The sequence below is a fragment of the Danio rerio genome, chromosome 17 (genome assembly GCF_052040795.2).
Source record: "Danio rerio strain M-AB ecotype USA chromosome 17, GRCz13ab, whole genome shotgun sequence".
Lineage (NCBI taxonomy): Eukaryota > Metazoa > Chordata > Actinopteri > Cypriniformes > Danionidae > Danio > Danio rerio.
This window is the reverse complement of record NC_141037.1, coordinates 11,682,474-11,695,045: the sequence shown is the minus strand read 5'-3', so window position 1 is coordinate 11,695,045 and position 12,572 is coordinate 11,682,474. Positions and strand designations below refer to the sequence as shown.

General features: G+C 34.9%; 1 protein-coding gene across 2 annotated transcripts in view; it reads right to left on the bottom strand.

The window, feature by feature from the left end:
• Positions 1–2,618: 2,618 nt before the first annotated feature.
• The window catches only part of tyro3 (TYRO3 protein tyrosine kinase), a 57,132-nt gene continuing 47,178 nt past the window's right edge, over positions 2,619–12,572 (bottom strand). Inside the window, exons 16-21 of one of the 2 annotated variants that reach the window (XM_087288591.1) lie at positions 10,831–10,940; positions 10,570–10,729; positions 8,892–9,028; positions 5,671–8,633; positions 3,758–5,624; positions 2,619–3,703 (exon numbers count right to left, since the gene is read on the bottom strand). In XM_087288591.1, coding sequence (XP_087144717.1) covers positions 8,228–8,633; positions 8,892–9,028; positions 10,570–10,729; positions 10,831–10,940 — 813 coding nt within the window. In that variant the 3' untranslated portion in view covers positions 2,619–3,703; positions 3,758–5,624; positions 5,671–8,227. Of the gene's footprint in view, positions 3,704–3,757; positions 5,625–5,670; positions 8,634–8,891; positions 9,029–10,569; positions 10,730–10,830; positions 10,941–12,572 lie in introns of those variants that run through there. The other variant, NM_131432.2, reaches the window with a different exon arrangement.

Genomic DNA, 12,572 nt, shown 5'->3' with positions numbered 1-12,572 from the left:
ACTGTATAAAACATTTACTGGAATAGTTGATGGTTCATTTCATTGTGGAAACTCCTAATAAATAAGCAACTAAGCTGAAGGAAAAGGAATGAAAATGAACTGGAAAACACAACTTCACAACTGTAAGCAGCACACAAATCATCAGCATACAGACCTTGGTATTTCTGTGCAACGTTCTTACACATTTTATTACAAATTTACACTCTAAAAACCTACAGTTTGCTTGCATTAAAAGTATTTGTTTTCTTTCAGGACTTGAAATCTATAATAAAGCAAGTCTTTCTTTGCATCATTTGTTTTTAACTGGAATTAAGTTCTTAATGAAAAGTAGTAAGTAGAAGTCTTGCTTACCAGGATTAATAACGCTGAATTTTGTGTCAGATTTTCCCACATCACAACAGCTTGTTAGATGATCGAACTCTAAATCTGAGTTCAGCTCTACAGTAATGAAATAAAATACAAAACCTACTGATTTTAAAAACAACGGTAACACTTTATAATAATAACTGCACATTATGAATCATTTATTAAGCATTAGCAAATGGTTAGTTCCTTATCTGTTATGCATGAACTCTACATTAACAGACGTTAGCAGTTTATAAATACAGCTACAAATGCTCTTGACTTATAAGCACATTTATAAAGTGCTTAATGATTGTATTTTCACACTTTGTTAATGATTATTTTTTCATTACTAAATGAAGTATTGCATCATTTACAAACCAGTTATTTAAGAATAGTTGGTGCTATTTTCAGATCATTCAGAATGTGTAAGTAAATCATTAATAAAGTGTTCAAATAACATTTATATCTTATTATTCAGGCATGTAGAAGTTAATATGTATGTTAATAAATGTTTTATTAACTCAACTTCAACCCGTGTTGTGATCTAAAGTGAGGACTATTTATGCTTTCTAACTCCCTTATAAATGACAATTAAAGGCTCAGTTACATTATACTTTATTAATTTCTATTCATTTGACGACACACAAATGAAACTGTATCATATGGAAAGTAAGTTGTAATCTTATGTAAAATGAAATAACTGTGCAGTTTAAACATCGCTAAATAACATTGAAATATTGGATCATAATATATTCTGAAATTATTATTTAATTGTATTTATTTCTAATTGTAGTTTTAGAAATACAATATTCATCTGATACTAAACCTTTCATTTATAAGGAATTTATAAAGCATGAATAGTCCTCACTTTAGATTAGGTCACAAAACTGCATGTAGTTGAGTTAATAAAGCATTAATTAACATATAGCAGCCAGGCCTGGAGCCAGGATGTCATAACTGAGGAAGCATTTTAATCCCATAGGGGGGCACTAGACTGATTTTGATCCCTCTTTTTCTTTTCATTTAGGCTATTTATTCACTTATTTGCTATTACTTTGGCAGTATATCACTAATACTGATTTTATTAATGAAGGTTATGCAACATAAACACAGACGGATGGCTTCAGCGCCAAACGAGTGGTTTTAATGATACTTTATAATAACAATAATGTTTAAAGTTTTAGGTAAAGACATCAAACCATGCCAACAAATCCGAGCTAACCCACGGATAGACTATTTTGTATAACCGCTAAAAATATATATAGTGAAATCAGCATAACCTGAGTAATCGTGCTTCACGTATTGCCTATTATTACCCAACCAATCATCTATCAGTGTTGGGAAAAAGTTAAATTAGTGTATTCAGAACAATACCATTAAATTAGTGTAGTCAGAACAATACCAAAAAAAATGAAGGTAAAAATAAAGATTTATTTTAGGCTATGTTTATCATAATTTTTTTTTCGTGATATTGTCCGGTTGACATTTGTAAAAACACGCAAATCAACTTACTCACGCACTTTATTCCTATTTCATTAAAACACTGTAAACTTCGCAGGCCGATCATCTTTAAACTCAAAAGCTATTTTTTAAGAGTCCTAACTTGACTGCAGCTGCTGGGACGTTTCTTTTCACAACTGCTTTTTCTTTTCAACACAGCGTTAGCGATGTCAAAATGGAAGCAAACATTCAAAAAGGCTCTGCGTTTTATCAATTTTAGCTTAATTTAATACTATTAGTAAAAATAAATATAATAAATGATCATTTTATTTATAGTGTAGACTACTGCAGGTCCACGCAGTGTCCAGCTCAACATTTTTATTAGACTACTCTAATAATAATCTTAAACTAAAAACCTAATGTGAAGATTACTGGCAGTTGCGTCTCTGCTAAAATTAATTTAACAGCAAATTTGTTTTGCGTTTTTTTCCCTGTAGAGCTCAAGAGAGTTTTATTTAAAGAATCAGCTAACCAAAACATGAAATGAATTAGGCAGCTCACCTTCATGCCATTCTCCCGTGTGTGTTTAGAGTGCACCTCCCCCACCACATGCGTTTACATGGGCGCACACTGACCTAACGTGGGGACCAGATCTCTGGATTATAGGCCAAGCTTTAATTTCACAAATTTCATATTGTAATTGCTTATTCATAATGGGAGTGTTAGTAATTAATGACATTCAGTTTTGGATGAACTAATCCTTAGACCCCCCTGGTAGCACCGGGCCTGATAGCAACCATTATTACACGCCTGAATAATGAAATATTTACATGTTGATTTGAATAGTTTATTAATCATTTACCAACTCACTCTAAATGATTTTAACAGCAAACTACCCTTAAATACAAATGGTTTGAACATAATGCAATACTGAATTTAGGACAATTAATACGTAACAAAGTATGACAACACAATCATTACGCATGTTATAAATGTGCTTAAGTCAAGAATAGAGCATTAGTAACTGCATTTATAAACTGCTTACTAACGTCTATTAATGTAGAGTTAATTCTTAATAGATAATAAATAAACTATATGCTTAATGAATGATTCACAGTGTGTAGTTATTATAAAGTGTTACCACAACTCTTGAAAAACACAACTTTGCATTGCATTCTGAGCTGCAAAGCCTGCTGTCGTAAGTAATCATAACATACAGCATAAAAAAAAAATGAACCTTGAATCTAATACAAACCTAAAGTCCCTTGATATCCCAATCTCAGAATGCTCTAATGAGAGTTTGCTGTACAAATTAACGAAATGATCCGGTTTAAATGCAGCAAACACATCAAATTATTTTGACTCCGCCTAACAATAAATGGAGAGTAACATTTTTCTCACTGGGGATTTATAATACAATCAGGGCAGAGTCGTGTACAGTTGAAGTCAAAATGATTCGCCCTCCTGTGACTTTTTCTTTTTCAAATATTTCCAAAATAATGTTTAACAGAGCAAGGAATTTTTCACAGTATTTCCTATAATATTTTTTTTCTTCTGAAGAAAGTCTTATTTGTTTTATTTTGGCTAGAGTAAAAGCAGTTTTTATTTTTTTAAGACCATTTTAAGATTTTAAGATTATTGTCTACAGAACGAAACACTGTTAAACAATGATTTGCCTAATAACCCTAACTTAAGCTAATTAACCTAGTTAAGCCTTTAAATCTCACTTTAAACTAAAAAATATCTAGTAAAATATTATTTACTGTCATCATGGCAAAGATATAATACATCAGTTATTAGAAATGAGTTATTAAAACTATTATGATTAGAAATGTGCTGAAAAAAAATCTTCTCTCCGTTAAACAAAAATTGGGGAAAAAATAAACAGAGGGGCTAATAATTCTGACATCGACTGTGTGTATATATATATATATATATATATATATATATATATATATATATATATATATATATATATATATATATATATTTCCTATGGCTCTGAAACTCATGACAGATCTTTTGCGGTTTCCCCTTTCCCCTGCTGCAAAAACACTGAAATAATTAATAATCATGCAGCTTAGCCCAGTTTACCCTGCATTTAGCCCAGAACATTCCTTTAAGTACAAGCACAAAAATTACAGTCTGAGCTTATGTAATAGCATGCATTATAAACCCGCAGGAATTTGTCTTCATGCAGCGTAACAAACATTCAGAAACTGTTTGAAAACGAAGGCACCACATATGCGAGTCCCATAACATGATTGACACTTTTACACATACAAAATACACATTATGCTAGAAAAGTACTAGCAAAAAAACATCTGTACAATACAATGATTTACTGTACAATAACATTTCATAAATCACACGTCAGACTCTAAACATTTCATTTGTTCAAACACTGGCTTTGCTACACTCGTAATTAGTCATTAAAAAGGTTTTTAAAAGGTATTAGCAGCTGATTGTATGTCCTGTTAGCATGGAGAACAGTTCTTTGTGTTAAGCATTATTCCTGGAATTTCACCAGTAAAATGACCGAGGAATGTTTTTACGGACCCACAGTTTCTTTTTAAAAGAGTCTTGTGCAATCATTACCTACTAGATTAGCTTTGGGGGAAAATAACAAAAATATACACAGTTGAAGTCAAAATGATTAGCCCTGCTGTGAATTTTTCTTTTCATTTCAAATATTTCCCAAATGATGTTTAACAGAGCAAGAAAATTTTTACAGTATGCCTGATGATATTTTATCTTCTGGAGAACTTCGTGTTTGTTTTATTTAAGCTAGAATAAAAGCAGTTTTTAATAAAAAAAAAACCAACATTTTTAGCTCAACACTATTAGCCCCCTTTAGCAATATTTTTTGATTATCTACAGAAAAAACTGTTGTTATACAATAGACTGCAGCTCTGCACAAGAAGTTTGTCCAGAGGAGAAATGGTCACAACTGAGCACAACTGAGCCTGGTTTCACTCTAGGTTTTTTTACTTTTACTTTCGTTAATTTCACCAATTGACGAAAATGAAAGTCGTTCCTCGCCACTAGCTTGCTTGGTTTTGGGACTTGTGGAGCTGCTCATTGATGGATTTGCTCTTCAGTAGTTATGTTTCCATCCAAAAATACAAATTAAATTCATGCCCAAAACTGGATAATTCAACACAGGCTCATTCTGAAAACATAGTCCTGCAGACATTTCTGAAAACCGAAAATTATGTAGCCGGAGGTACACTTGGCTGCATTTCATTTTTTTAGCGAATGCTACAGGGCGGTGTGACGGCATTCATTTTCGCATTTACCTGCTGCTTACTTCCTTGTGGAGGGCTTTCCTACCGCAACCAGTTTGTCCAGTTAGCCTAACGTGTACTTGAAACAGTGGACTCGGCGGACTTAAGACGCAGAGAGAAGTTGACCACAAAAACAACAACAACGACCATGTTCGAGTCCGGGGAAGAGCGGTTCCAGAAATCAGGTACAAAAAGACAAAAACAGAATCCAAAAAATAAAATGAACAAGTGAACAACAGTGTGAGAATGTGGTAAAATCTGAAAATGTGGTAAAAATCATATGAGGGGTTTTCTTTTTCTAGGCGGCTTTTGTAAACCGTCGGTTGGGTTTAGAGAAGTAAGCGGGTGGGTTAATCGGTAAAATTGGTTGGGTTTAGGGAAGGAGGAGGGTGGGTCAGTCGATTTGCGGGTCGCCCAGTCAATCATTCAGTAATTCACTCGGTCGACAGCGGCCTCTGGTGGGTTCACAGGAAAACAGCCAGGCGTGAACGGCACTCGCAAGAGGCATTTGAGGTGTGAAAAAAGCCTCTCGCGGATTCATGAAAACAAAAACTGCAAGATACATACTTCCAGGGATGTATTTCGCAGTCACCAGAACGTTTTCAGAATGAGCCTGGGTTGGGATTTTTGCATAAAAGACGTGTGAATAAAGCAGTGTTTCCATCCAACGAGTCAAAGAGAAGAAAATTGTCACTTCCTAATTAACTGGCGCCAAATATCAACATGGAATTAGCTGCAGTAGGAGAAGCTGTGTCAATCTTTTCCTTACTTAATAAATGACTTACGTCTCAGAAGATGATGCTGACACATAATGAATGCATGGTGTCGTTTGAAGGAGTGAGACGTGGAGTACAGACGCTCTTGACAGTTCTAGAGGTCATTAACAATATAATAACACTGATACTGAAACGGTTAAGGCGTTTTAGAATGACCAAAACAACATTTCAGATGTTTTACAGTGTGCTCAGCTTGCTGGTTTACCTATTTACACACATTTTTATCATCACATGATCTTTTATAACAAAATCACATGACCTTTCTTAATGCGTATATTGGATTTTGTGCAGTAAAAGTGTTTCCATCGTAGTTTATGCGCATCTTTTCTTATCGAATAAAAAGTTTATCCAACTCAGTTATGCGAATATGTTTTTATGTGCATTTTCAAAATGTATGGGCATCTTGGCGTTTCCATCAACTGTTTTTTATGCACACATCCAAAATGCGCATAAAATAGTTGGATAGAAACATAGCTATTGTTTTGACTTTCAGCTGTGAAAATTAAACTATCCTGAACTGAACTAAACTGTGAAAACCGGACTGACACAGTTTCAATTAACCATAACTTCTTTGTTAAGCAGCTTTGACCTTAACTTGTTAAACTAATAAACCAACATAGGCTCATTCTGAAAACGTAGCCTTATATACGTTTTTTGGGGATCACGAATCATGTAGCCAGAAGTACATATGGCTGCATTTTGTCTTTAGAACCAACGCTACGGGCGGAGTTATGCCTTTTCTCGCTTAGCTGCTGACTGCTTACCTCCATGTGGACGGCTTTTCTGTTGTTACCAGTTTGTTCGGTAGCTTGACATTGACTTGAGACGCAAAGAGGAAATGACCGCGACAGCGGGGTTCGAGTCCGGTGAAGAACGGTTCCAGAAAGCAGGAGAGATAAACCCCAAAGGATAAAATAAACAAGTAAATAGCAAGTGAGAATGTGGTAAAATCTGAAAAAATCGTAAAAATCAGGTAAGGGCTTTTCTTTTTTAGATTGCTTTTGAAAACACTGGGGTTGGGTTCAGGGAAGGGGGTAGACGTTGGTCAATTGGTGCTTTTTAAAACACTTTTGGTTGGGTTTAGAGAAGGGGGTGGAGGATCGGTCAGTTAATCAGTTATTCAGTCGACAGCGGCCTCTGGTGGATTTACCCGAGAACAGCAGGCGCAAATGGCACTCGCAAGAGAAATTTGAGATCTGAAAAAGCATACACAGCGGCCTCTGGTGGATTCGTGGAAAACAAAAACTGCACTTAAACAAACAAAAATTTGGCACTCTCCAGAAATGTATGTAGGGGTACATAATCAGAACTGGGTTGTAATTAACTTAGTTAAGTCTTAAAGGGTGCTTTCACATTTGTAGTTCGCTTCATTTGGTCTGGACCAAGGGTAATAAATGATACATTGCTGCATCTTCTGCCGTCTTTGGATCGTTTTCACACCACACTGCTGGCTTTGGACCGAACCAGTTGAAACGAACCAAAATGCAGTCATCTGACAAAATCCACATCTCTCATTGGCCAGATGTTGTTGAACATATTTCCTAAACTGCTTATTGATTGGTCAGAATTCACGTGCAGGAAAATGCCAGTGAACTCCCGCAGGTAAACAAAACCTTTTACTCTGGAGGGACGACTGCGCTGGCTGATTGTATCCCTGCTTTAGACAAACTATACATTACGAAAATGAAGCGCGGCCACGGCTGGAAAACAGTGTTTAATGCATCGCTCATCACTTCAGGAGGAGGCGTGAATTAATTTAGCTAAATTGCGACATGGTCATCTTGCGGAAATATTACCAACGATCCATCAGATAATGTTTTACCCTCTCTCTCTCTCTCTGTTGGTAAAGCGCTGTCAACAAATATTTTTCCTCCATATCCCATAATGCACAGCGCATCGGCCTACTGCAGCTGAATTAGTCCAAAACGCGCAGTAATTTTTGCGGTTGGACCTGTTTTAGTACGGATCATATTCTCACAACAAAGCAGCTGCTCCAGGGTTCGTTTGAAAGCGTTCCAAGACCACCTCTTCAAGCAGGTCTCGGTACGCTTATTTGGTCCGCTTTTGGTGCGCACTCGAGTACGGCATTCTCACCTGCCCAAACGAACCGTACCAAAAGGGGAAACAAACTCTAGTGCGATTCAATCGAACTAAATAAGGCAGGTGTGAAAGCCCCCTAAATGCACTTTAAGCTGAATACTAGTATCCTGAAAAATATCTAGTCAAATATGATGTACTGTCATCATGGCAAAGATAAAAGAAATCAGTTATTAAAACTATCATATTTAGAAATGTGTTGTAGAAATCTCCTCTCTGTTAAACAGAAATTAGGGGAAAAATAAACAGGTGGGCTAATAATTCAGACTTCAACAGTATAAATCACACATTAATAATAACATCCTCTTCTTCTTCCCTGATATCCTCCGATAGTCCGTCGTCAGAATGTCTGCTCTCTTCATCAATGGCGCTAACAGACGGGCCAATGATGTACCGGTAATCTCCACCAATAGCAAGAGCAGCTCCCGATGACACCATTAACCAATCTTTTTCGTCTTCCTCAATACCTGCACACTGCCACGGGACGCCCCATGAGGGCTCCTCACTGCTCCGGGTCCCGCTATTAGCCTGTTCTCCATCTTCCTCCTCAAGGTTGACATACAGCAATGGCTCTTTTACAGGAGCAGGATTCAACTTCGCCCACAGGAGCTCCAATTGGTCAATGAGGTGCTGGAAACTGGGGCGGCATTTAGGCACTGGAGACCAACAGCTGTGCATGATTTCGTAACTGAAAGGGAGAAAATGTGGGATAGTTGGTCAAGTGGATCAATGAGCATCAAAATATTTTGTGGTTTTAAGGACCACTGTAAAAATGTGGGGTTCCACACAATCGATTTGTGTTGGTGTAACATGAAGGAACCAAGTTAACTTATTAGCTTTTACTAAATTAAGTGAATTGAACATAAAACAATTAAGTTAAACCCAAAAAAAAAACTCTTAAAAAAAAATTTGGGATATTTTACAAACCCCAACAATTAAAACGTACATGTCAGCAGGGCAGTCCGGCGGCTGCTTTAGTCTTTCTCCCTTGATAAGATACTCGTAGATCTCAGAGTTCTCCACTCCTGGGTAAGGTGTTTGACCTCTAGTCATGATCTCCCACATAGTCACACCAAACGCCCACTTTAAACAAAAAAAAAAAAAAACACAAGACAGGTCAGTAACAAAGGCTAAACATATTACAAAACCTAGTATAATAGACTATTACATAGCTGTCTAATATACTAGATTCTGTTGTCAAAAATTGTAATGTAATGTAATGTAATGACTAGGACCAAACAGAATCTCAGACTTTTTTGGTATTTCTACACATAATTTTGTAAAACAAATAAATAAATATATAAATAAATAAAATCTGTAAATTTACAGAGAGATTTTGAAGAAGTTGAAATCCTAACACATAAAATAGAAAACTAGGTACATTTTTATTAAAGGTTTACAATCAAAATCCAATTCGAACCACTTGTTTGGTAAACAAAGCTACAGAAAGTCTCTTATACGCTGTAAAAATTGCAGGGTTTGAAAAAATTTATTCATGTTGTCCCAACACAAATTGATTAAGTTAACACTTTTAACAAATTTATGTCGACAGAACATAAAAAATAAGTTGTTAAAATGAAATCTCAAGAGTTGTGTTGTTTCAGCTCATTTTAATTAAGTAGTTTGAACAAGTAATATATATATATAATACATCCAATAAAAGACAGAATATATTACATATAGTAGAGAATATATTATGTATTAAAAAGAAAATATTACAATACTACAAGTAGTATTCTATTCAGTTATATTAACATTTAAACAGTTGCCTATTATTCAATAATATTACTGAAATAAATATTAAAACTATATATATATATATATATATATATATATATATATATATATATATATATATATATATATATATATATATATATATATATATATAAAATTTTATAACTCTATATATTTATATACAGTTAGGCCCAAAATTATTTATACTCCTGGCACGTTCTGACTGAAAGTTTTTGTTCAAATGTAAATAAATCTGAGAAATATTTATTTTCACAATGATGACTCGTGTGCATCATCTTATTATCTTTTGGGCGACGCCTGTGTCATTTCCAGTCCAAAAAAAACTTACAGGTTGAATAAAAGTAACTTTTAGGCAGGTGTGTTGAAAAATGTTGGAGCTAAACTATGCAGGACATATATATATATATATATGTGTGCATATACATTAGATTAGTCAGTACTGGAGCCAAATCTGGAGCTAATCTAATAAAGTAACTTATGATAATGGTCAAAAAATGTATAGCTTAAATTTATATGTTAGGAAAAAATGTAATATGCAATTTAAAGAAAGAACAAAAATCAACAGAAACAAAGAAAAAATTTGTTAAAATTTTGTAGTTTGTAATCTTTAATTTAAAATGTATAATCTTTCTATTTCTAAAGATGTGAATAAAATATTATTTTAATACATATATCTGTTCAATAAATCACTTTTGTTCAAATGCACCAATATATATGACCTATATTCACTGAGAAATGGATAAAAATATTCATTTTCAAAATGGGTGTACTTATATATGCTGAGCACTGTATAGTAAAATTCATCTCACCTAGAAATACAAAAAGTGCATATAGAAAGATATGTTGCGTATAGATTTGTTTATTACCACATCACTCTGTGTTGTGTAGACATTATCAGCCAGGCTTTCCAAAGCAATCCACTTTACAGGCAATTTGGAGACAGAGCCTTGCCTATAGTAGTCACCGCTGTAGATTTTCTTCGAGAGACCAAAATCTGCTACACATACGCTCATGTTTTCATTCAACCTAAAATTGAGGATCAGTTTGTGGTTAATCATCAGCACAAATGATTTATAATGCATCTATAATACATGTAAAAAGTGTTGTTGACATAAACATGAGCTCACATGCAGTTGCGCGCAGCCAAATCCCGATGGATGATGTTTTTGTTGCTTAGATACTCCATCCCTCGAGCGATATCCAGCATGAACTGGATGAGAATTTGCTGAGAAACAGTCTACAAACAAACAAAACAAGAATCACCCTCAGAATAGGGCTTTTCTTCAGCATCATCATTGCAATGATTCACATCAGAGTTATATTTGACAAGAAACAGCACTTCGGAACATGTGACTTGTGGAGTGATTGTAAAGTGGAACCATAATAGAGTAAAAGGTCATCATTTGCATGTGTTTTATGACCTGTGAGATTGTTTTCAAGAGATTTCAACAGTTTAAAGCATACGGGCACTAAAAATAACATTAGTAGATTTAACAAAGATGAAATGTATTTAATTGTTCAAACGATGAAAAATATAGGGCTCTATTTTGACGGTCCATGCGCAAAGCGCAAAATGCAGGGTGCAAACGCTTTCAGGGCGTGTCAGAATGCATTTTTTCTAATTTAAGGACGGGAAAATCCGCTTTGCGCCGTGGCGCATGGTCTAAAAGGGTTGAGTTATTTTCTTAATGAGTTAATGTGTTTTGAGAATAAACCAATCAGATTCTCATCTCCCATTCCCTTTAAGAGCCAGCTGCGTCGCGCCATAAGCGCATTTGCTATTTACATGACTTAAAGTAAGTTTAAGTGGAAAAACTGAGCATTTTACAAGCAAACAGTTAACAGTTAACAGTTTAGTTTAACAGAAAACAGTTAAACAGAGCATCTACCGTGGGAGAATGAGAGATAAATGATCTACTTTCACTTTCGCTCTCGTGGATAGGGAAACCTTTAAGCACAGACATCAATTAGTCTATAAATAATTAATTTCGTTTGTTAAGCACAAAGATTTGTTTCAAAACTATTTCTAAATTCAGTTCTAATTTCCAGCAAACGAATAAATGAACAATAAGAACGAAGTGTGCTCAAAAACCTGAGTTATATCCTAAAACACATGCTGTGCTCCATATGGTCTAAAACCTGCAGGTGGCCTAATCTAAGCTTGTTTTTTAATAAAACAAATATAAATATGGATATAATAAATAATACTGCTAATAATAATAACATTATACAAAAGCAAATTATTATGAATGAACTGAAAAAGCCTCCCGAGAAGAAGGCATGAAAGCAGTGTTTTTTTTTATATTTATGTAGGCTAGAAAATAATATGTTTTGTAATATTTTAATCCTTTATATTTATATTCTATATCTATTCTTATTACATCCTATATATATATCCTTAATATTTAAGTTTTTTCATATGTAAAGATATTTGCGTATTGCTCTACAATACTCTTCCTCTGTGTGTATTAAGCAGTGTGTAAGCAAGGCGCAACTCTGCGCGGGACTTTAGACCGGGTTTGTTTTGGTCTATTGAAAAATCTATTATAGTTTCTCAACATAGCAACACACCAGCAGTGCGCTTCAGAACGCCTCCCTTTTTAGACCACAACGCCTATGGGCGCACATTTGAGCGCAAATGCATTTGCTATTTAAACAGCGTAGCGCAACGCCTCAAAACCACTCTTGCGCCAAGCTGAAACTACAGCAAAAGACTAATGCGCCGCGCACCGCATTGTGCCGGGTGTATGATAGGGCCCATAGTGTTTATTATATGTTTGAATATGGTGTATATCAGGGATCCTACACTAGTGGGCCTCAGCGATCCTTAAGATGGCCGTGAGAAATTAACTCTCTATGTTATACTTTA